The sequence below is a fragment of the Alosa pseudoharengus genome, unplaced genomic scaffold (genome assembly GCF_046254945.1).
Source record: "Alosa pseudoharengus isolate Yale_2024_CS ecotype anadromous, Long Island Sound unplaced genomic scaffold, YU_APseudo_1.1 YU_APseudo_1.1_scf_8, whole genome shotgun sequence".
NCBI lineage: Eukaryota > Metazoa > Chordata > Actinopteri > Clupeiformes > Clupeidae > Alosa > Alosa pseudoharengus.
In genome coordinates, this window is record NW_027468870.1 from 31866001 (window position 1) to 31890347 (window position 24347).

General features: G+C 44.0%; 1 protein-coding gene and 1 long non-coding RNA gene across 3 annotated transcripts in view; one reads left to right on the plus strand and one right to left on the minus strand.

Moving 5' to 3' along the window:
- On the plus strand, positions 1-24119 carry brwd3 (bromodomain and WD repeat domain containing 3). 2 transcript variants are annotated; one of them, XM_076274071.1, is made up of 40 exons: positions 1-159; positions 294-352; positions 457-486; positions 674-733; positions 1582-1732; positions 5099-5194; positions 5425-5585; positions 5960-6181; positions 6653-6753; positions 6884-6954; positions 7850-7950; positions 8061-8101; positions 8223-8327; positions 8775-8928; positions 9090-9224; positions 9349-9477; positions 9642-9867; positions 11223-11369; positions 11681-11861; positions 13942-14035; positions 14277-14444; positions 14651-14730; positions 14934-15141; positions 15390-15488; positions 15720-15827; positions 15951-16075; positions 16351-16433; positions 16518-16629; positions 16792-16853; positions 17753-17908; positions 18435-18555; positions 18666-18791; positions 19106-19178; positions 19322-19366; positions 20083-20223; positions 20462-20614; positions 20762-20910; positions 21011-21093; positions 21214-21375; positions 21626-24119. In XM_076274071.1, exons 1-40 carry the CDS (start codon positions 126-128, stop codon positions 22342-22344), a joined length of 5271 nt encoding a protein of 1756 aa, XP_076130186.1. In that variant the 5' UTR covers positions 1-125; the 3' UTR covers positions 22345-24119. The 2 variants fall into 2 exon arrangements, with proteins under 2 accessions (XP_076130186.1, XP_076130187.1); XM_076274072.1 differs by having other exon boundaries at positions 14654-14730.
- Positions 23275-24347, minus strand: part of LOC143111813 (uncharacterized) — a 36282-nt gene continuing 35209 nt past the window's right edge. The window contains exon 3 of the long non-coding RNA XR_012984617.1: positions 23275-23359. This is a non-coding gene — a long non-coding RNA (uncharacterized LOC143111813). The remainder of the gene's footprint in view (positions 23360-24347) is intronic.

Sequence of the window (24347 nt, forward strand, 5' to 3'; positions counted from 1 at the left end):
CTTGCGCGAGGCTCCGAGGAAAGGGCCGAACGCTGGGAACAATTAAAGAGATTCAATTGAATTCAACAATTTAGGAGATTACAACTAACTACCAGTAAACCTCAATCCAGTGTAATGACATAACCATGGCAGCCGAACATTGTTCGCAACTTGAAGCCGGTGGGTGTTGTGCTTGTGTATTTCACTTGGACGTTAACATAATACTTTCAGCAGTTAGCTACAGGGGCTAAGCTAGGCTAGGCTAAGCTAATGCTAGAACTGAATGGCTTGATAATGCGTCCTTCTGTTTTCAGAATTGTATTACCTGATTGCCAGATTTCTTCAGTCGGGACCGTGCAAAAAATCTGCAAGGGTACGTTAAGTGTTTTAAACGCGGTGTGTCAACGCAGCCTTAAGCATAAACGAAGTGTGGTTTAACTGTTTATAGATGGCTAACCCGCTGTGTGTGTATTTCAGATCCTGGTGGAGGAACTGGAAGAGTATGAGGTAAGCCGCGCTCCTCTTGCTACATTAGCTAGCTTTATTCTCGTGTTTCATGTGCGCGATATCTGCCGCTTTTCGGCTTTATTGATGTGTAATATCTAAGCGACAGCTATTAAGTTGTATTAAGAGGGAATATACATGGTACGAGAACTCGACTCTTGCGTTTACCACGCGGCGCTTTTCTCTCCAGTTGATCCCGAAACGGTGGAGTTGGGATGGGAAACAATATAAGCGAAACTTCGATGACTGGGTGAGTGTAATAACTTTATCGCATCATTGACTGTCAAATTCTTACTGTAACTTTTGTTATGAATCGTACGTTTTGTTTTTTTTGTGGTAGGATATTTTGTTTTGAGGCGTATGTCTCTTACTCTGTGTTCACGTCAGGAATGATGAACAAGGTATAGTTTACGAAAGGTTCATAGTAAAGTGATATCTTTATAATTAAAAATGTTTTGTTTGATTTTTTTCCTTATTGTGTGCGGGCTGAAAGAGGAGGGGTTAAACGAGGGCAAACAGAACAAGGCGGGACTGGTGATCCTAGGCGTCACTCAAAGTTCCCCAACCAATCAAATACCAGTTACTATTTGAGTAAGCCCAGGATAAGGCGAAATTTGACTCTGATTGGTCGTTGGGCCTTAGTCTAGTGTGAGTGTGTGTGTGTGTGTGTGTGTGTGTACGTGTGTGGGGGAGAAGGGAGACAGAAGGGGGTGGCAGAGAGAACAACACGAAATTAATTGTAATATCTAATGCAAGTTTTGTAGGCTTGACTACTACAGCTACATTCATATTTTGAGATACTTAATCAGAGAAAATTAAGTTTTGAGATGGGCCTTCTAACTAAGTACTCAACATGTTTGTAATTTTGCATTTCATAATTGCTCTTTTGTATTTCAAAATACTAAGTTAGTATCTTAACATTTCGATTTAATATTTCAGAATTAGTTGGTGGAGGTTTTTTTAGTAGTAGTAGTAGTAGTACTTTATGTGGCAGACATGGGCTGCTATACTTTTAAACTACCATAATGGTGTCAACCACATTGCTGTTCTCTCATATCTATCAACTGTTGAGGGTTTTTTTCCCCTGTATGTTTACAGGTGGCACTGAACCAGCATATCCCTGCAGATTACCTGCTGCGCGTGTGTAAACAGGTGGGACCACTGATTGACCAGCATGTTCCACCAAGTGTTCCTGGGGTCTGTACCTTACTGGGCACTGGAAAACAGTCTCTTCTCCGCACGGCAAAGGGTATGGAGTTGACACACACACACACACACTCACACTCACGCGCACGCACACACACGCACACACACGCACACACACACTAGGGTTGTGCCGATGGATGATATCATCGTCCTTCATGATGGTTGACAGACATCACGATGGGAAGCAACCATCGTGATGCCACGCCCCCACATGCCAGTCACTAATTCCTGCTGTAACAGGCTAACACACAAAAAAAACCTTTCCCTGGAAATGAAATTGAGCCTACTTTAAAGGCTGTCAGCCAAACAGTTATCACGTATTAGTCTACTGTCTTGTAAAATAAAAGACTTATTAGTCTACCGTCTTATTCAAATAATTCCTGACTGTGAGGTGAATGTGTCATTGTCTTTTTGTAGCCTACATGTCTTGCAGGCCTATAGCCTACATTGGACGTAAAATATGTAGCCTAATGTTTTAGCAGAAAATAGTCCTATTGAATTATTATTGTTAGGCTACGACTAGGACATTCTAGCGCTCAAATATTTTTGCGAGGCTACAGCGAGCGCCAAATGCGTCCTTCTCCTCTGTGTTAAAATAAACAATTTATTTCGATAGGATCAGAAGGTAGCCTATCCGTCTTTCACTGTAAGGCTTGTATTTCATGCATTTAGCAAAAGTCCCAGACAGCAGTGGAGTGGTAATCGGGATTCGTTATTTGTAAAAGTTTTTTTTTACTACGCCCTCCTATTATATATATATTATATTATAATAGCCTGGACTGCGCGATCGCAGCCCTTTACTTTCACTTCCTGCCGCCTTCATAGTCACCATAGACGGTAGCCTGATAACGTGGGATGCTGCATAGCGTACTACTGAAGATTTTTTAAAGTGTGCTCAGGTGTTTTTGAAAGCTAGTAATCAACTATTTGTTGTCAGCAACCTGTTTCTACCGGAATCTTTCAGATGTAAAAAAAACTGCCTTTAGGCAGTATCTCAGAATCTCTGTCCACCTCTTATGTTCCAGTCACACAAGAACTTGTTCCACACTTATTATCACCTCTGAAATATGAGACATCTTTATTTTCCGTATTATAGATATATGTTATAAACAGCAATGTGGTCAGAGAATGGATTTTTGCTTGTATTTGCTTGGCCTCTAGGTAGTGTTGATCTTTGGATGCATCAGCATATTCTGAATATTTCAAATGGTACCACTACACCAGAGGGGCCTCTGGAAAAGGCACTGGGGCCTGTACTACGAAGGGAGCTTTACCTACCCAGATGTAACCCAGGGTTACTTTGTTAAACCAGGGTTGACAAAACCTGGTTATCTTAAGTGGTGTTAATAGGTACTACGACGCTGATTATGAAGTTGATTTGTTGAGCCAGGGTTAACCTAATTGGAGTTTGTGCGCGTTCACATAAAAGGGGCGGGTTGCAGCGCAAGTCACCACTTTCAATGATGACACGATCACCTTATTTTATGGATGAGGAATGCACAATTATTATGACAAGTTATGAGGAATTAAAACCCACTCTACGACAAAAATCAAATACGTCGGCAGTGAACAAAGCAAGGCTGTTGGCAACGTATTGCAGATCGGGTAGCCTAAATGCCTAAAAGTAAAGTTTTATTCCCACATGTTCTTCAAATATGTGTTACGGAGGATTAGTAGCTTGCGGAATGTCTGAAATGAGTTGAAATAATTAAATAGCCTATTTTGAGTTCATAGAAAGGCCCAATTCAGAAGTGGGCATATAGATTACAGTAATAAGGATAATTGAATGTTTAAGTAGCCCCCATTGACTGATTTAGTGTATGCCTAATCCTGTGAACATTTCAGATGCAACACCATTGCCAAACTCACATGGCAGCAGGTGAAAATGAATCACAAAAAAGACTGTGCAAAGTATAAAAAAGGGAGAAGAATAAAGAAAAAGTCCAAAGTGCAAAGTTTTTAGGCTATGCTGGTGCTCCTGCCACAATCCTCATTTAGAATCCTAATAGCCTGGGGGTAAAAACTTTTCCGCATTCTCTCCGTGTTGGACTTCAGGCAGCGGTAACGTTTCCCAGAAGGATAGAGGATAGAGAAGAGACAGTTGTTGGGGTGACTGGGATCCCTGATCATTTTTCTTGTTCTCGACTGACATCTCCTTATGTAAATTTCCTGTAGGTTGGGTAGAGAAGAGACAGTTGTTGGGGTGACTGGGATCCCTGATCATTTTTCTTGTTCTCGACTGACATCTCCTTATGTAAATTTCCTGTAGGTTGGGTAGGGCACTTCTGGTGGTACGTTCAGCTTGTAACCCATACATGAACACAAGATGTTGGTTTCTCTACATGGATTAAGCCGAATCCTAGACTCGACTCTTGATTTTTGCTGGAGATCTTCATCAAAGGTCTGTTTTTAGTTCATGTTTAGGCTCGTGTCCATGGTTCAACTTAACCCGACTCCGCCAGATGGATTGCTTTGCTTTTTCTCGGCTTATCCATCTGGGAACTTTCCATTGGAGAATTTTTGGGAAGGGACAAAAATACTGGTTAGCTGATTGGATAAACCATCTGTCGATCACCATCTATGTTGGTGATAGACAGGCCAAATCAACCAATCAGATCAACAAAGCGTATGACGTACTAACAGTGTCGACGCCTCAAAACCAACGCTGATTGGCTGTTCGTTTGGCGAACGGCTCCAAATTTTCTCCATCGCAAGAAGCCAGAATGATCTGCAAGTGGAAAAATGGAGGTTGTGAGATCAGGATGGTCTCCCAAGGCTAGATTCAACTAGGAAGAATGTTAGTCCTAGTACTGTATAGTGCCAACCGCCTCTTAGCACTTCCATTGCACTATGTAACATTGTGGTTTCACTTGTGCATACTTGTGTTTTCACCACACTGTATGGATAGTCATTTTAACATGGGTCTACAATGATTTTGTTTCTAACACCAGATGCATAGGTTTGTGTCAATGACGTTGCCAGGTAGAACATTACAGCCCTTGTCCTTTTATAGTGCCAACTCACTCTTAGTGTTTGCATTTCTTCTATACTGTATTACAGAGTGCTACCACTGTCTGTGAATAGTTTAAGCATTCCTCTTTGTAGGTTCTTCCTGAAATGGTCTTTGATGTACTTTCCTCCCCACAAATCTCACCCTGAAAAAGGAGGGAGCAGAGGTGTGAAATGCACAAGCTATTAGTTCCTGTTTCAGTCGTCTAGCAAAACATCAAAATGCCTCTGGGTGTTAGACATGTGAATTGTAATGTGTCACAGTTATGGTCCACAGTTCTCGCTATTAATCGGGTAATGTATGCATGCATTCATTTATTTATCTTCCTCTCTCTCTTTCTCTCCCTCCCTCCCTCCCTCTCTCTCACTCTTCCTCTCTGTGTGCATCTGTCTGACACAGGTTGTAACACAGTATGGAGCAGTTCCACAGTGGCAGCGCTACACAGGGGACGCCCACCAGAACCTCCAGTCAGTATGGAGGTGCCACCCAACTTTGGTATGCTTTTCCCATGGTGCAGCAGTGTTCATAGTAATGAAACAAGCTTCCTGTGCTCAGTGCTGTTTAGGGATTATGATCAGATTTTTCTTGCATCCAGACGCAATACCTTGAATACATGACAGAACAAGAGAGAACTAGAGCAGATATCATATATCGGCTTTAGCTCAGCTGCCCTGTGAAAGTCGCTCATGGGGTTCAATGCCACTGATTGCTCTCTCTTTCCCCAGCATCTATCATGGGTGCTCGACAGACTGCAGGCGTCGCTCGTTTTGGGCACGCCCTCCCTTCCTCCACTTATCAGCACATGAAGATGCACAGGCGAATCCTGGGGCACCTCTCCTCGGTTTACTGTGTGGCGTTTGATCGCACGGGACGACGCATCTTCACAGTAAGGAGCTCTTATACATCAGTCACTGTGTGTGTGTGTGGGGGGGGGGGGGGTATTGTGGCTTATTGTGATGCTTAAAAGATTGTGAAACCTACCAAGCTGAACATTCAGATGATTTTGTCGATACCTTGCTCAACATGTTTCTGGTATGAGACACATATTTATTGTGTTCCACAACAGTTGTTGTGGCTGCTGGAGTTATTTGAGGTGTTGATGTATTTAATGTTGTTGTCAAAAATGTAAAACTTTCAGTGAAAATAGTTGATATTAATCCCTGAAGTCTGCTCCTCCTTGCTCCTTGAATGATTAGGAAAATGGATGTGTATGGTGTGGGTTAGAGTAGACTAATATGAGCTGCTTCCTGCTGCATCCAGGGTTCCGACGACTGCCTAGTGAAGATATGGGGGACAGACGACGGCCGTCTCCTAGCAACTCTCCGTGGTCATGCGGCAGAAATTTCGGACATGACTGTCAACTATGAGAACACGCTCATCGCCTCGGCCAGCTGCGACAAAGTGATCCGCGTGTGGTGCCTGAGGACGTGCGCACCCATCACTGTCCTCCAGGGCCATGCCGCCTCCATCACATCCATACAGGTCTCCGTCGCCTCCTGGCTGGACAGCCTCAAACTGTTATAGAACTAATGCTATGTGCTTGACTTTAAATTTTAACTTTAAATTTCCATATATGGACTAAGCCTAGTCCTAGACTTAATCCACATACAGGTTTTTTTAGTGGAGATTTTCATCTTAAGTTTGTGTTTAGCCTGGCACTAGGCTTAATCCATGTATGGGAAACTGGCCTTAAAAGGGTTTGCCAGGACTTAAAGTTCTCAGACACTTTACTAGAATTCAGGCATAGGCCAAACTGTTTAAAATTTGGAAATAGATTATTATTTAATGGCTTTGAAAATCTCTGATACTTCAGGCTTTAAGATCTGAGTGTGAGGTGTCAAGAATCTTACATGTATGGGCCCAGACAGACGTACACATCAAGCTGTATACATTAAGACATGCACAGAGCATGATGCTCATCAGCATATCTGTGTCCCTCTCTACCATGTTCAGTTCTCTCCAGGTACCACAGGCTCTGCTCGGGTGCTGGCCTCCACAGGGGCAGACGGCATGGTGTGCTTCTGGCAGTGGAACGCCCTCACCATGAAGTTCAAGTGAGTGGGATTGGGCATACAGTTTTAATTCCTCTGCACCCTGTGTGTGTGTGTGAGTTGTGTGTTTGTGTGTGTGGAAGCTTGAGATTGTACAATTAATCTCATCACTGCTGATGTGTGTCTTGTGTAGTGACCGTCCAGTGAAGTTTGTTGAGCGTTCACGCCCAGGTGTTCAGATCTCCTGCTGTTCCTTTAGTTGTGGTAAGTATGATTGGGTTGGCCGACTTCACCTTAGACGCACACGCACACACTTATTTACTTGCCATTCAGAAAAGAAGGTCTGTGGAAATTATGGCTTGCTACAAGAAAAAAAGCAGCTGATTGTTTAAAGGAACCGTATGTAGGATTTTGGCCAAAACTGGTACTACAATCACTTTCAAAATACTGTAGAGCGGTGTACACCGCAGATGTGGTAACTAAAGCAGAGCTGGCAACCCAGATGCCGAAACACTACTGACTTTGTGATTACTAGATAGGTGGAAGGTGGCGGATCAGGCTAAAACACAAATATGTAAACATCAACATCAGTTGAGGGCTGCAACTTCACTTTCTTAAATGACGATATCCAGGCCAGACTACTGTTGTCAGTGATATAAGTATTTGAAATTAGCATGATTTCCTAATGTCTAGTGACATATCAGGGCCATTTTATGATTAATTGAATTACATTTCTTACATACGGTTCCTTTAAAGCAATAAGGCCAAACCTTTGGTTGCCCATTCTAGGTGGTACAGAGCTTGCATTCCTTCATAATTTGCTATATGGATTTGCCTTAAACATAAATGTTATAGAAAATAAATGTACATGGGAATAATTGTGTGTAAGACGTGTTGCTTCAATACAGTCAATTATACATGGATGACATGCCCAGCTTGTTGTGAACTTAGGAATGCTTATGGGATAGATGACGATTAGTGGCTAGTGATCAGGCATTTCTTGGTCATGCCATGTTGCCACAGTCAGCATTTCCCCATAGTTTTATTGCTAGTACATCTAGTGTTAGTATTTCATTTCAGTGCCCATACATGTTTGCAGTGTTCAGGGACCTGATTTCTTGACTTCATCTTCACTGTCTTTCCTCATTTCCATTGACAGGTGGGATGTTCCTGACCACAGGAAGCACAGACCATGTGATCAGAGTGTACTACTTGGGCGCGGAAACACCCATGAAGCTTTCGGAGCTGGACGCTCACATGGTGAGATGGCACAGCCAGTGAAAGTTGGAGATAATTAAGAATGTTGAAATGGTGTCTATGAAGGAAGGTGTTCTCTGTGATCATTCAACTCCCTCTGTTTTGTTTTTCAGGATAAAGTGTTAGCCGTGCAGTTCTGCAACAACAGTGATGGGTACGTTCACAATCTCAGTCAGACTCAGTCAGCAAATCCCTGGGGCTTCCCCCATTGCCCCAGTAGTGAGTAGGAGCAAGTGACCTCCCTCTGATTCTCCTCTTGTGTGTGTCTATGCCAGTCTTAGGTTTGTGAGTGGCAGCCGTGATGGCACGGCGCGGATCTGGCACTTCCAGCAGCAGGAGTGGAAGAGCGTCTGTCTGGACATGAGCGCCCGTCTGCCTGGGTGAGGGACTGTCCCGTCACTAGAGGGCAACACCGAGCCTGTTTTTTATTTTCTTTTTCAATTATGTATTTTGTTGCTCATACATGCACATGAGATTAACCTTTGGGCAGACTTTTAGGAGTGAATGGCCAGACCATTTTGGCTACTGTGAAGATGGTTTATTTGGCTAGGTAGACCTGTTGCTCTGGGTAAATTTGGCTAGATTAAAATGAAAATATCTGGGTTAAGCCTGATGAGGTTAAACAGGACAGTCAAGCGAAGAATAAATATGAGAGAGCACATTTGGATTATGATTAAGCAAGCAAGAAGCAGATGCCAAAATAATAGGCTAATGTGTTCTGATTTACGGATGTGGAAGAGGGGGGTAAAAAATAGCTCATAAATAGAAACAGTCAACCAAGTGCCTAAATATTGAGGCTTTTGTTATTGCGTGCGTGTCTTAAACAGGAGTGCCATGGTGTCAGGAGAGGACAAGTCCACCAAACTGGTCGTTACGATGGTTGCGTGGGACCGCAGTGACCGCATGGTCATCACTGCTGTTTCTAACTGTCTGCTGAAAGTGTGGAGCTCTACCAGTGGCCAACTGCTTCATGTGTTATCAGTAAGTGTGTTTAGATGAGAAGTGGTGGGCACTGTTTTTCAGTATAAATTTCCTTTTTAAATGAAAGGGTCTTCACCAGAAGGTGGTTCCGTGTGGATTCATTTGCTGTGAAGTTGGGTCTGACTGGCTTGTTTAATTTTTTATTTTATTTTTTTGTGCAGGGTCATGATGACGAAGTTTTTGTGCTGGAAGCCCACCCGTTTGATTGGAGGATCATGCTCTCTGCCGGGCATGATGGGAACATTTACGTCTGGGACCTCAGCAGGGGAACTAAGATCCGAAACTTCTTTAACATGGTACAGTGGTTGAGTTTTTACTGGTGCATTGTGTAGGGGGGGGGGGGGGGGGGGGCAAATGTGCTGGATGAACATAGTGTACAGTACAGTAACCTTCCTCCCTCTCTCACTATTGTTCTTACAGATTGAGGGACAAGGCCACGGTGCCGTCTTTGACTGCAAGTTCTCGGCTGATGGTCAACACTTTGCCTGCACAGACTCTCACGGCCACCTTCTCATATTTGGTTTTGGATGCAGTAGGCTTTACGAGAAGGTAAAAACGCTTTTGTATTGCTGATAAGCATAGGAACAAGATGCTTGACATGCTCTGTTCAGAGCAAATGTTCAAACATACAAAATATTTTTACACTACTGAGTTACACTTGGTACCTTGAAAGTAGCTTGATCATGGACGTCATCTGTCTCCCTTCCCATCAGATTCCTGACCAGATGTTTTATCACACGGATTTCCGCCCGCTGATTCGGGACGCCAATAACTACGTGTTGGACGAGCAGACCCAGCAGGCCCCCCACCTCATGCCCCCACCCTTCCTAGTGGATGTGGACGGAAACCCTCACCCGTCCATCTTCCAGCGACTGGTCCCGGGCAGAGAGAACTGCAAAGACGAGCAGCTTGTCCCCCAGCTGGGCTACTTGGCCAATGGTAAACTAGTTTCTTAGCTACTTGGCCAATGGTAAACTAGTTTCTTAGCTACATGGCCAATGGTAAACTAGTTTCTTAGCTACATGGCCAATGGTAAACTAGTTTCTTTGCTACATGGCCAATGGTAAACTAGTTTCTTAGCTACTTGGCCAATGGTAAACTAGTTTCTTAGCTACATGGCCAATGGTAAACTAGTTTCTTAGCTACATGGCCAATGGTAAACTTACTACTGGTAAGATGACAACGGGCACATAGGATTAGCTACTTGGCCAATGGTAAACTAGTTTCTTAGCTACATGGCCAATGGTAAACTAGTTTCTTAGCTACATGGCCAATGGTAAACTTACTACTGGTAAGATGACAACGAGCACATAGGATTAGCTACTTGGCCAATGGTAAACTAGTTTCTTAGCTACATGGCCAATGGTAAACTAGTTTCTTAACTACATGGCTAATAGTAAACTTACTACTGGTAAGATGACAACGGGCACATAGGATTAGCTACATGGCCAATGGTAAACAAGCTTCTTAGCTACTTGGCCAATGGTAAACAGGCTTCTTAGCTACTTGGCCAATGGTAAACTAGTTTCTTAGCTACTTGGCCAATGGTAAACAGTTGCACAAGTCAAAAGAAGGTCAAAAATGGGAAAGGTTGGGGAGAGGTGTCCTGTGTGTAAACATCTAGCCATATAAGCTACTGAGGGAGTAGAGTATGAACATCTAGCCAAATAAGCTACTAAGGGAGTAGAGTAATGTTATCTGATGTACTGGCAACAGTTTGAGGACTTGAACAGGTTCCCACCTTCATAATGGATAGTGAAGTACTCTTGCTTTGATGTAACCATTACGTTTCAATTTCAGTTAACATTCATCATTGACCTTCATCTATAAATTTCTCATAAAAAAATATTCTAATTTTTTTTTTTTTTATTATTATTAAACTAATTCCCTTTAGAAATGGCCATTTGCAGTTGAATAGCATCGAGTGGCAAATTGCTGAACACAGGCTCTGACTGCCAGTGTTGGCTGGGTTGCCCTGTATGCAGAGTTGGCTGAATGGCTCACTGTAAGCTGTGTGTTGCATAGTTTGATGTGAGCACAATAAGTCTTCACACAAACATCACAAGGGCCCACGAGGAAAAAAAGGCACATCACTAACATAAAAGTTACACCAACAGTTTGTGCAACATAGATGTTCTTTGCCAAACAAAAACAGGTCTGTTTAGACCCTTAAGGTGTATCTGCCTGATACAAATCCTACATATGCTTTTGTGGTTGTTGTTGTATAATGCAATTTTGCTGGAGTTTGTGTACCTATGAAGTAACACCTGTGTGGCTCCTGTGGCTTTGCGCAGGTGACGGGGAGGTGGTTGAGCAGGTGATTGGCCAGCAGACATCGGAGGAGGAGGAGCAGGAGCAGGAGGAGAGCCCGCTGGACGACCTCATCAGACAGCTGCAGCAGCAGCAGGACCAGAGAATCGACCCAGCAGATCAGGAAGCAGGTGAGGGAGACACTACTGCTCTTTATGGCACATCAGGCATATTCCACCCATGCCATTTCCACAGTAACTGGGCAACTAATTTGATCGTTACAAAAAGCTAGTTTTGCTATTTAAAAGGTTTTTGTCGTTGGTTTTTTTGTGTATGTGTGTACATATTGCGAAGTTATTACATAACTATGGCTTTGGCTGATCACAATCCTTGTGCACAAAAGAATAGACTTCCTCCGGTCATTTCACCAAACATGACATGAACTGACCAGAACTGAACTAGGCACTCCGACGCACCTTCTCCACTGAACGTGATCTTGCAGGTGCTGAGGGTGAAGGGGCTCTCCTTTCTCCGCCCAACGTGGGCCTCCGGCGGAGTGGCCAGGTGGAAGGGGTGCGGCAGATGCACCACAATGCCCCCCGCAGCCAGATGGCCACCGAGCGAGACCTGCTGGCCTGGAGCCGGAGGGTGGTGGTCAACGAGGTCCCAGCCAGCATGTTGAGGTACAGGGGGATTTAGAAGGGACATGGGGCACCCAGTCTGGCTGGTTTTGGCCATGGCCTGTGTGGCTGTAGGTTTTTATTAAGTCTAATGCCGGCCTTACATTGTACAATTTTCGTGCAATTTCACAGCTGACGACTAAAAAAGTCTGACAGAAATCATGGGAGTTGTACAGGAGTCGCGGCGCACTCCCGTCAGCTAGATCGTTTAGTGTAAGGTGCCCATCTTAGCGGTTTTAAGTCAGTCGGAGTCAGTCTTTCTCTGATATTGTCGTAGCGCCAAAACTAAATATATTTGCCATTATCGCAAGTCATTTAGTCGTGGCTCATGCAAATAGTGACGTGAACAATATAAAAACCAATAGTGACCTCTCTCCAACACCAAACAGGAAGGGGCAAAGTAGGTGACCGCTGTAGCCTATATGATAATTTCTTATAGATTATTAGTCGGCTAGTCCATGTGACCGAACAACTCTAAATCGGTTAGGGATGTCACACATGAAACAATGCTGCAGAAAAACGAAAAAATGTGACTTAGGCTACTTATATCAATCATTTGAGTTTGTGTTGATATCTAGTGCACGATGGGAAATAATTTAAAGGAATGTAGTTGCAATCTTGTAAATAGTGACGCTGCAAGATCCCTAGTCGTTGCAAAATCATAGTCTGTGACTAGTCTGTGACTTAACTTTATGACATGTCTTTATATGTGAGAGGGTCTGAGACTGTAGTCTTTCAAAAATCTTTTCCAAATCTTTCCAAAGTCTTTCAATGTAGGGAGGGCATAAGTTGGAGCTCACCTGAATTCATTCATCAAAACATGTTATTTCAGGACATCATGTGATTAGTAGTGTGTTGCATATTAGTTGATTAAAACCAAGGCCTTTTCAAAAGCAGTCTTAGGCACACCATTGCTGCTAAACAGCATATTGTTGGTATTTGAAATCACTAGTGCAGTGCCCGTTCAAACATTCTATTCCTGTAGCCCAATTACATACCTGCAGGTAGGCCTGCTTTGAAAATAGGATAGGGAAAAACATAATTCCTGGTAGGCCTAAGCATTCAATAATGAATAGGCCTACAGATAATATAATAATATAATAAATGTGAAGTGAGCAAAATTTAAGCATGGCTACATGTGACATTTTTTACAAATCAAAGTTACATAATCCTAACAGCTGTTTTGAGTCAAGGCTATATGCTTACCCTATTGAATAACTTGATGATGGAGAACACAAACATTTTTGTGAAATGATGAATCATATGATATTTGCAACGGTGTGACTCCAACGTAGCGTAGACGGTCCAAAGTAGCCTGGGCTATTCGATGTGTCTGTTTACTGCACATCATTTTTTTACGTCATTTTGAAGAGCCACTGCATACCTGTGTGTGTTGGCGTGTTGTTGTAAAATCCGCGGAGTTCACTTTATTGTTGAGATCAGACATGTTAAGTTTTTACCCGTGTAACCTACACTGATCCAGCTCTGCCAAAGCCCTACTTCTATCCTCACTGGTAGCTTACAGTACAGTGGTGTGTGGGAGGGGGAGTGGCTAGCGCCGAAAGCCAATGTGCTTCTTCTACCGATATATTTAACGATATCTTTTGCATTTCTTATTCAAACTAAATTTGGCCCTGCACTTACTCATGCCCATAGCAAGACACCTGCCAAGTTTGAAATCAGTCTGGCAAACGGTCAGCGAGATATGCGTGCCACAGACACACACACACACACAGACGCTTCTTGCTTTATAGATAGATGTAAGTAAGTACATTTGTTATAGCCTTACAAGTAAAACAAGTAATATTGATATTAAAAAAACAATGCTGTTAGGACTATGAGGATCATCTGGTTACTATGCACTTGCCACACAAAATGGATGCTTATGGGTCCAGAGTTGCATGATGCAAGTCATCATGTTGCATGCTGAAAGTGTACCAAGATCAAGCAATAGTAAAGCATCAGGGATCTGTCAAGTTATGTGGAGGACAAAAGGGCTCTCACTAACACCACCGTTGAATGATCATGTTGCATGCGTCCCCATGTATGCGGTTGGCTGATGTCTGTTTGTGGTGTGTTTCAGAGTTATGGAGGAGAGTCGGCAGGCCAAAGGAGAGTCCGAGCGCTCGTTATACAACACGGAGAAGAGGAGGAAACCTGTGCAAAGTGCCACACGAGTGAGTCAAACACTTTATGACTCTAATCAACTGAGCTAGACAAGGAGGTCTGTTCCAACAGCCCAGTTGACGCTGACCTGCTCTTGTCCTGTGTCCGTTTGTGTGTGCTTGTGTGTTTGCGTGTGTGTTTGCGTGTGTGTGTGTGTGTGTTTGCGTGTGTGTGTTTGCGTGTGTGTGTTTGCGTGTGTGTGTGTGCGTGCGTGTGTGTGTGTGCGTGTGTGTGTGTGCGTCCCCGTCCCAGGCTGAGCCGGAGTTCATGTCGTTGCGCTCCATGCGGCGAACGCAGCGCAAGAAGCAGCAGCAGCAGCGCCACTCCTACCACACCCGCTCGGCCCGCGAGCGCCGCGCTCTACGCCGCACCGCCAACCTCAGGTCGCCGCACGGCTCCGACTCGGACAGCGAGGCAGAGGTAGGGCTACAGGGTGGGGCTAATCTAACCAACACTGCTGGGTGGGCTAAGTTAACAGACACCCCTTGCAAAGGTTTTAAAAAGGTTGAACAGTCTTGAGAAATGCTCTTAGCAGAGGCAGAAGTAGTCCTAATTTTAATGAAAGTACTTCAGAAAGCTGTTCTTCATTGTTTGTGGGTTAACGTGTGTGTGTGTGTGTGTTGAAGCAGCAGGAGGAGGAGCAGGCGGATGCCAGTGACGCCTCATCAGACGGAGAGGCTCAATGGCAGAGTGACAGCAGCTCCAGGTTTGTTGTTGGTTTCCAGTTGATAAACATGACCTCAGCCAAGCAGCGTTGCCTCATTACCATCAATGATTGAACAGTGTGGCGTCGTGGGATGGCTGATTTAGTTTTATCTGGTGCTCCAGTGTCTGGTGTCAAGGACTGTAATAATTCAAGTTCAAATTACAATTTTCTTTTCTCTCCTCTTTCTCTTCATATTTCTACAGTGACTCGTCAAGCGAGTACTCAGATTGGACTGCCGATGCAGGTATCAACCTTCAGCCTCCGAAGCGGTCCACCAGGCGTCCTGTCCGAGCCCCGGCCAGCAGCAGCTCTGAGAACGAGGGAGAGGCCCAGGGTGAGGGAGAAGAGGAGGAGGAGAAGAGGAAAAAGAAAGAGGCAGAAAAGAAGAAGAAACCAAAAGAACCTAAAAAGGTCTGATATTTCTATTCCTGTTTTCTAACCTAAATGAAATCACAACCATTGCAACATGTAATGGACAAAATATATGCTCTTAACGTATGGTTTGGTACTATGAGAGATCTGACTCAATATTTTATGTCATGAAATAAGTTGCTTATGAAGGCCTCTTACCTGTGTATCTAATGCTGTGCTTGATGGGCACTGTAAAAACGGCAAATTGTTGGTATGTGATGTTGAAACGTGTTTGTGTGTGTGTTTAGCCCGGGTCGGGCAGTGCATCTGCTGAGTGGAACCCTCCATCGTGGATCACAGACACCACAGCCCGCCGACTGCCCTTCGTGCCTCAGATGGGGGATGAGGTATGGAGCTCGAACCTTTAGAGACAAATGGTCACATGTCAACGTCTGTGTGTCAGAGGTGTTGAGTTTTAATGCACAGAGTCAGTCGACAAGTTGAGCAGAATTGCATTCTGCATCTAGACCTCTAGAGCCAAAACATATGTAGAGATGAAGGAAAAATACAGTCTTAATCATTTTTGACTGTTAACAAGTAGCTGAAACCGTCTCAAACTCTCGTTCACCTGTCTATAGCTCATCTACTTCCGTCAAGGTCACGAAGCGTACGTACGTGCAGTGCGTAGGGCCAAAGCCTACAATATCAATCGTCTGAAACAGCCCTGGAATAAACTGGATCTCAGGGTAAGATGGCCACCTGGGGCTAACTGGCCTCCCCACCTTTGCTGTGTGTTATCGTCCTCACTACCATGCATTGTTTTCATGAATTAATGAGGTCTGCTCTTGGTCTGTGTGTTCCTGTTGCAGGATCAAGAGTCGGTGAAGGTGATTGGCATAAAGTATGAGGTGGGCCCGCCCACCCTCTGCTGCCTCAAACTGGCCTTCCTAGACCCGCTCTCAGGGAAGATGACTAATGAGTCCTTCATTTTAAAGTGAGCACACACACACACACACACACACACACACACACACACACGTACGTACAACAAAGTCTCATGCTTCAGGGCATCCTGTGCTAATATTCAGAGAAGAAAGAACATCAGATGTGAAGGGTACTTCCCTATGTTGGGGAATAAAATTGTATTGGTATTATTTTCAAATTTATATTCAATTTATATTCAGCAAAAAACTGTGCTGGTGGTGTTTGTAAGGTGTTTGCACGCCTTCTCGGTGCTTTAAATCAGAGCCCTCCGTTCTTGTCCTGCAGGTATCATGATATGCCTGATGTCATCGACTTTTTGGTGCTGCAGCAGTTTTACAACGAGGCAAAAGAACGCAACTGGCAACCTGGTGAGTCAGTTTGCCATAAATTCTGAGCCTGTTGCTCATCCCATGTTCTTCACAGCCATTAATGTGGTTTCTCTGTGTGACTAGATTCGAGATTCAGGAGCATAATCGATGATGCATGGTGGTTTGGATCAGTGGAAAGCCAGCAGCCGCTCGAACCAGAATATCCAGATAGCCTGTTCCAGTGTTACAATATTAGGTATGCGTGTGGTGTATTGAGTGTGCTGAATGTGACTTTTGTCCTGTTTTCGTTTCCAGAAAGGATTGAAGGGGAATCAGTCATTACAGTATAATGTCTGTGGTGCGTTAGGACTTGCCACAAAATAAAGTGTGAAATGCTAATATAGAATGTGTTTAATAGGTGGGACAATGGAGAGACAGAGAAAATGAGTCCATGGGATCTGGAGCCGATACCTGAAGAAGGTAGTGCAGCAAAGTACAGCTTATTCAAATGGCGGCCCACAGGTGGCCCACATACAGCCCAGATGCAACCTCCCAGTGGCCCAGCCCGTGGTCCAGCCAGAAACGCGAAGAAAAGCAGGAGAGAAAAAAAAAAAAACACATTTTGCGAGCCTTCAGAAATTCCTATATAAATATCTACAACTTACAGACTATGAATGCAGCACTCCGCATAGCCTTACAACATTCAGTTACAGCTCTTATGTTTTTTTGTTTTGTTTTTTGTTTTTTTTGGGTGTCTTCGTAAGTTTGGCTTTAAAATTCATTCAAAAGCTTATCAACAGTAAGGGTGATTGACATTCAATTAACACTTGTGTTTAATTACTTAAGGTCTCTAATTTGTAAATAAATTTGGAAATGATTTGGAGAATTTGGAACTGAATGTTTTCAGTTTGATTGACGTCAAGCTCTCTCCTCAGATGGAGTGCGCAGTGGGCGTTTTGAACACTCTGAATCAAACAAACAATAATTCCATCAACACAAATTTTTGAAACGTTTCAAAGTGCCAGAGTGTGCTCATAGTGTGCAGTTTACGAACACACCCAAAGAGTTACATCTGACGCAGGAACATCAAGAAGTTTGATGCACTTTTTGATGTGCCTCTGTCCTATGTGACCAAATCCACAAGGGAAACAATGAATAAACATTGCTTGTTTTTCAATACGTTCATTTGTGTTGGTTTAAAGATTTGTCATTACCTGCTGCTAAATGTCTAGCCCAGCTAAATTTCTTGGTTTGAAAATCTGGCCCAACTTAATTTGTAATTGAATAGCCCTGCTATGTGTAGTGAAATCATTCACCTTATGAGACTTTGATATTCAAAGCATCATAAATGACCAATTGTTCTCTCTTTGCCCATCTAGCGGAGCTCCCAGAAGAGTTTGGAGATTGTGTCCAGGTGTCGGAGGCTGAGTTCCAGTCGCTCCTGTACAAACCCCAGGAGGGAGAGTGGGGGGCGCAGACGCGGGACGAGGATTGCGAGCGAGTGATCCAGGCCATCGATCAGCTGCTCTCTCTGGGTACGAGGCACACGCCAGCACCACGGGCCAGCATCACTGGGATTTGATACTGACGAGTGATCGATATTACTCTCCTTTTATTTAATTCAAAGTCAACATCCCCTACCCTAGTTAATTTTTAGACCGCACTCACGCAAACATTGTGCAACGATTTGCCACTTTTTGAGAGATACTGTTATCAGGCAACTTGTTTTGGTATTATTTTCATATGACTATACCATATTCCGTCAGATATTTTGAAAGACAGATAAAATGAGGTGCTCCCACTAGCCATCCAAGATATTCACTTAGCAGGCAACATTGTTGACTATTGACCAAGACACCATTTTAGCATGTTAGCAAGCTTCTAGCATTGCCAATAAGGCTCAGGGTGGTGTTTGCAAGGTTTTGCACGCCTTTTAAGGCAGCTAGCTCACTAGTCTTGGAGCAAAACCCGTAAGTGCTGCTTTTAAATATTTATAACACATTAAGAAATGTTTTAATATGTCTACTAGTCTTTAATATTCATTTGCTTGGATGCTCTCAGATGTGGCGAAGGAGTTTAAGAGTCCTGTGGATCTGAGGGATTATCCCCTCTACTGCTCTGTAGTGGCCTACCCCACTGACCTCAGCACTGTCCGACAGCGCCTCAGGAACCGCTTCTACAGGTAGCGCATCCTGGCTCCCAGTCAAATTTCCCTCCACTTACTACAGTTCCATAGTTAAGATCTTATAATTGTGGCCCCATTGGCATAAACCCGCCTTGTCAACCCTCTAGGAGAATTTCTGCTCTCATGTGGGAGGTACGTTACATCGAGCACAACGCCCGCATCTTCAACGAGCCACAGAGTCCCATCGTCTCTGCCGCCAAGATCGTTACTGATGTACTGCTGCGCTTCATCAGGTACAGCAAACCAGCAGATGCTTACTCTCACTATTCCTCACCTAATTAAGTTTTATAATGGGGGGCCATTACAGACAAATGCACAATTCTCCGTCTTTTACCGTCTCTTAAGGGCTGTGCGCACTGCCAATGATGGACAAATGTAACGATAAAGTTTTCTGATGGGATAGCATTGTTTTGAGCAGCTTGAGCTATATGTAAAACTGTAGTTTGTTACAGTTATCGTAAGAGCGCTCATTGGCGATATGGAGGGGTCTTGAAGGTGTTATGACCATGAGCCACTTAGAATTGTGTTATGTCCATCTCTCTTGTAGCGATCAGAGCTGCGTAGACATAGTGGACCTTTACCACAGGATGAAGATGGAGCTGAGCAGTGTTGAAGAGGAGGTGAGGCCTTCTGGTCTGAACATCAGCCATGTTTTCTGAGCAATAATGTGACTGGGTCATTTATGTCTTAACAATGTGATTGGGTCATTTATGGTTTTGGTGCTGAACAGCTTCTTTCTCTCTCTCCTGTTTGTGTGTGTCAGAATGATGTTGACTCCGACACCCCAGGGACATCCACTGGTCAACAAGTGAGTATTGATGGTCATTTTGATACCACTGATGAACGACTCAGTCAGGACCCTGTAAGGCAGTGGTAGGAAAATTCAGGAACAGAATTTTATTTACAAGGATTTGCATCAAGGGTGAGCCGTTATGCCTTTACTCAACGATCCGCCAGTTAGACTAAACAAGAAAATGGTATCCTTCCAGGTTGTCGAGAGATGGCATCAGTCGTCCCAGCTTGCGTGGATCCCTCTGAAGCAGGCCCTGATTAGTGCTACCCTGGCAATCCAGATGCACCCATGCAGAGCTGTAAAACACAGCAAAGACATAATACCCCCCCCCCCCCCCTTATCTCTAAAGACAGTCACAGTAAGATTGTGAGGAACAGAATGAAGTAATGAGTCATGTCACATGTGTGAATCCAACCATAATTGAAATGTAAGATAAAGATAAGAAACAGTCATAGACCTTTTTATTATAAAAATCATAAGACATGAGTTCTGATTCTGCTGATGCTGATACTCACAGCATTTCAGTTGTTAACGTTTTAGGCTTTCATTTTCAAAGATGGGAGCCTGAACGTTGATGTAGGGTTTATTTTTGTCTTTGAAAAATGTATGAATAGCATATGGATCAACCCTCTCAAGCCTCTGGGGCTTAACATTAATTAACACGGCGCTTCCAAAATAGCCCTAATGTACGCATATTAAATATCCTCCTGTCCTTTATCCTCCATCCGCAGGGCGGGTCTGGGGCTCAGAAGCGAGGGGTCGTGTTGGACATCAGTGCGTGGAGGAACCAGTGTAAGGATCTCCTGCGCAGGATGATTGACAGCCCCGACTCCGAGCCGTTCCGACAGCCCGTTGACCTCTTTGAGTATCCAGTAAGTCCCCTTCCCCTTTTTTGTGTTTCTCACCCTGGTGAGATGGTGTGCAGATGGCCTATTGACCTGCAGGCGCTCTGGAGTTTTGAGAGCCTAGCATTGCCATGAGCTGCTTCTTCAAAGACTTATGCTAACATGTCTTCACACAAAATATCGTAGGTGGTGCTACCGTGGCCGATCAGTTATAAGGAATTTTATTCAGTGGTTTAAATGTAACTTTCACTTCTGTGTTTTGCAGGATTATCGAGATATCATTGACACTCCAATGGATTTGGGAACTGTGTCAGAGACACTAGCTGTAGGGAATTACGAAAATCCCTCAGAGTTTGCCAAAGACATCCGTCTGATTTTCAGTAATTCCAAGGCATACACTCCAAACAAAAAGTCGAGGGTGAGTCCTTATTTAGAAGGAAAAAGACTATTGTCACACTTTTTGTATAACTTTTTTTTTTTTCACTAATGCACCATTAGTTTCATCGTTTCATTTGTGATTCCGGGTAAGAAGTGATCAGGCCTAATGTTTTCTGATAATTCACAGATTTTCAGTATGACTCTGAGTCTGTCCGCATTCTTCGAGAGGCAGATCATCGCCATAATCTCAGATTATAAATCTGCTGTACAAAACCAACGGAGAAATCGGCAGAGAATGAACTACAGCAAGCGGTTACAGGACTCGCCACCAGTCAGGTAAGAAAACATCTTCAATGTTTGTTTTAAAAAGAATCCTTGTTGGCAAACTGCAGTTGATTAATGAATCTCTTTGTGTCATTTTGCTGTAATCCTTTAGCCCTAAAGGGAAAAACAAGTCTTCAGGGAAGAAACCAAAAACCCAGCAGAGATCCAGGAGCCGCACACGCAGAGTTTCACAAGGTATGAGCTCCGTCACCCAGTCCAGCCCACTGTGCTTTCTCCTTGTTTGTTTGTTTGTTTGTTTGTTTGTTTGTTTGTTTTACTTGCAAATCCATATGAAAGATGCAAATGTCTCTGCAGCCTCAGAATCCAATGACATTTCTGTGGATGAAGACGGCCAGCCCTCGAGTTCATCTTCGTCGTCGTCATCGTCGTCGTCCTCCTCCTCCTCCTCCTCCTCCTCAGGGCAACCAGGGGCCAAAAGATTAATGCGCAGCCGAGGGCTACCTGCCAAAAACTCTGGTATTGAAGCCTCTGCACATCTTTACTTGCCAAAAACCTCTGCATATCTTTACCTTCCAAAAACCTCTTAATGCATGCAGAACACGCACAAGGTTACATGTAATATTTAACAAGTTTATCAGCACAGTGCTGTAACCTTCTGTCATTACAGAAGTACAAAAGTATGGTGTACAAACCGTTGCACTGGAAGTCTGCCTGTAATGTAGTGTATCTAGAGTGGACGTAATATTTGGTTGTGTTTGTTTTCCAGAACTTTGTAATGGGCCAACTGTCAACGGCAGCCGGCAGTCGCACAGGAGAGGCACTTTGCGCACGAAACAAATGCCTGTATCTGGCAGTTCATCTTCATCCTCCTCATCATCGTCCTCTTCCTCATCCTCATCCTCTTCTTCCTCGTCAGAGAGCGAAGAGAGCGACGTGGAGGTGGGGCAGTTTCCTGATGGCGGCGACCACGATTACAGTAAAGCGCCACGCCTTTCCCACAGAGACAAGGGCAAGGTAGTCGTCGTGGCGAAGAGAAAACTGACAGGCCATGAAACGATAGCACAGGCGAAAAGACTGCGGCTGGATGAGGAGGTTGAGCAGCCAGTGGAGGAGGAGGAAGAGGAGGAGGAGGAGGAAGAAAAGGAGGTTGAGGAGGACTCCGAAGAGGAGCTGGAAGAGGAAGAAGAGGAGCAAGAGGATGATGAAGTGGAGAGGGACGAGGAGGAGGAGGAAGAGGAGGAGGAGCAGCAGAGTGGAGCAGCCTTGCCACGGACGGCTGCTGGCCAGAGGTCAAGCCAGCGAACAGGGAAGTCGGCCCGGGTCAACACGCGCAACCAGGGCCGACGGACTGTCCTGTACAACGACGAGTCTGAGGAGGAGGGGAACGCAGCGGACCCGCTCAACCTGGGCAGGTCGCGGTCGGGTCGGGTGCGACGCATGACTGAGAAAGCCCGGGTCAGCCACCTCATGGGCTGGTCACACTGACCCAACCCACCCACCCAGCCCTCCTCTCAGACTCACTAATACCAATACTGCAGGGATTTTGACTTTTATCATTTTTTATTATGTTTTAAAAGATTTTGTATAGTTTATTTTTTTATTGTAATTTTTTTTTTCTTTTTTAATTATTTTGATTTGTCTAGGAGTCTATGTTTACGGACAGTGGTGCTCTTTGTATCTCCATCTTTCAGTTTCTCCCCTCCCTTTCTCTCTGTTTCACACTCTTCATTAATACTTTCTCTTCTCCCCCCATCATTTTCTCCTCCGCTCTGTTCGTCTCTGTGTGTGTCTGTGTCTTACTTCCAAGGAAACCTCTTGGTAACAATCTTTCCAATAATCAGCCACCTCAGCCTTACTCTGCTCCAGGGCCTTAAAATTAGCTTCTCCGCGTTGCATCCCCCTCTTCCTCCTCTCGTCGCCTCGCCTCTCACCGAGACACTGACCAGCTGTGGAAACCCCAACATGGTGCTGTTCCATTCACTCTCAGATCAAAAACCACAGTAGCTTTCACAGTACAGTTTGGAAGCCCCCCCCCCCCCCTTCATGTGGAGATGGTGCTGCTTTCTTCTTCCCCCTCCACTGATCATTCTGTTGTCCTGATTTCTTTTTGAAAGACCCCCTCTTGCCCTCCTGTCGCCAGGGGCTTGTGTGTTGCCTGAAACCGGGGATGGGTAGGTGATTGTGTAAAGAGCTGCAGTCTGCTGGTTTGCATCTGGTCTGATTTTGGAGTTGTGGGCTCATGGCTAGCACCGACCCATCTCTCTCTCTTTTTCTCTCTCTCCACTCCTCACACTGAAGACTGTTCTGAGACCACCACAAAATAATATTTATATTTTTATTACACTGTTTTATGATAGATGTCGCTTCCTAATAGTAGTAAACGTTTTGCACATGGGTAAGAAAACATCTATGGCAGCTGATCGGTGGATGGCGTCGGATTCCATCGGCCAGCTTCGTGCTTCCTCATTGGTCGAGATTCATCTGGTCAGCTACAGGCCATCTAAAGAGCAAAAGACTATTATTACAGTGATCACCTATAGACTGTTTAGCTCTGAGCTTTACTTTCTGCTTCCAGCAATTTAAAGAACAATCATCTTTGGTGCCAACCTCTGAACTCTGGTGTGATTTTTGATCTGAATTGTAGCCTGATGGTAGTGTGCAGTGGATGAATTGGGTAGACATTTATATATCTATATATTTTATTTTTCCTTCTGTGGTCTTGATCAAGGCCTCACACAGGATGCACAAAACCTGCTCCTAAGAGAAGATGAAGAGTCACTCTGGTCTAGTGTTGTAGCAAGTGTCACTTAGAGCAGATAACAGGTTTTTTACTAATGTCATCTCTTTACACATGTCTTTTCATATGTCCCTTAAAATGCCCTACACTCTCCAAGCTCCTGTCTCGATTGTTGTATGTTGCGAATGATTTTACTCTCAACTTTTCATAATACCTCCTCTTCCTCCTCTGAAGGAAGGAGACTTGGGACTCCACCAAATGTCAACCCATCAACATGGTGCACAAATGTATGACCATCCAATCAGCATTAATGTGACTACAATTTGAGCCAATTCCTCATCTTGGTTTTCGGTCTCTCTTCAGGGACTCTTTTGTGTTAATGGACTGAGTGGTGGAAAAGCCACTGTTAATATGATGGTGATGTTTTATAGATGTAATAAGCTCATGTGATTTGTCTTTTTTTTTTCTACGCATATTTTGGTTGTGTTTTTATTTTGATTAAAGTATACAAGAATCAACTTTACGTTTTCATGTCACTCCTACATGTTTCCTTTATCAGAGAAGGGGATACAATTATCATCTTTTGGATCATTCATTGTAATTTATCAGTTTGAAATGGAGCACAAAGTACATTTTTATAATATATTACTTAATTGCTGGTTAGAGCAGGCTTTTACTTGATATGCTTTGTATATGTCTGTCAATGGTGCTGGTTGACCAAATCTAGAGAATTGATATCCTGGATAGAGGA

What these genes read in the sequence shown, in the direction of transcription:
- brwd3 (XM_076274071.1), top strand. Translation starts at nt 126, where the DNA reads ATGGCAGCCGAACATTGTTCGCAACTTGAAGCCG. An exon ending in CTGCTGTTCCTTTAGTTGTG is followed by an intron (nt 6,955 to 7,849) that starts GTAAGTATGATT and finishes TTCCATTGACAG; the next exon opens with GTGGGATGTTCCTGACCACA. An exon ending in AACCAAAAGAACCTAAAAAG is followed by an intron (nt 15,142 to 15,389) that starts GTCTGATATTTC and finishes GTGTGTGTTTAG; the next exon opens with CCCGGGTCGGGCAGTGCATC.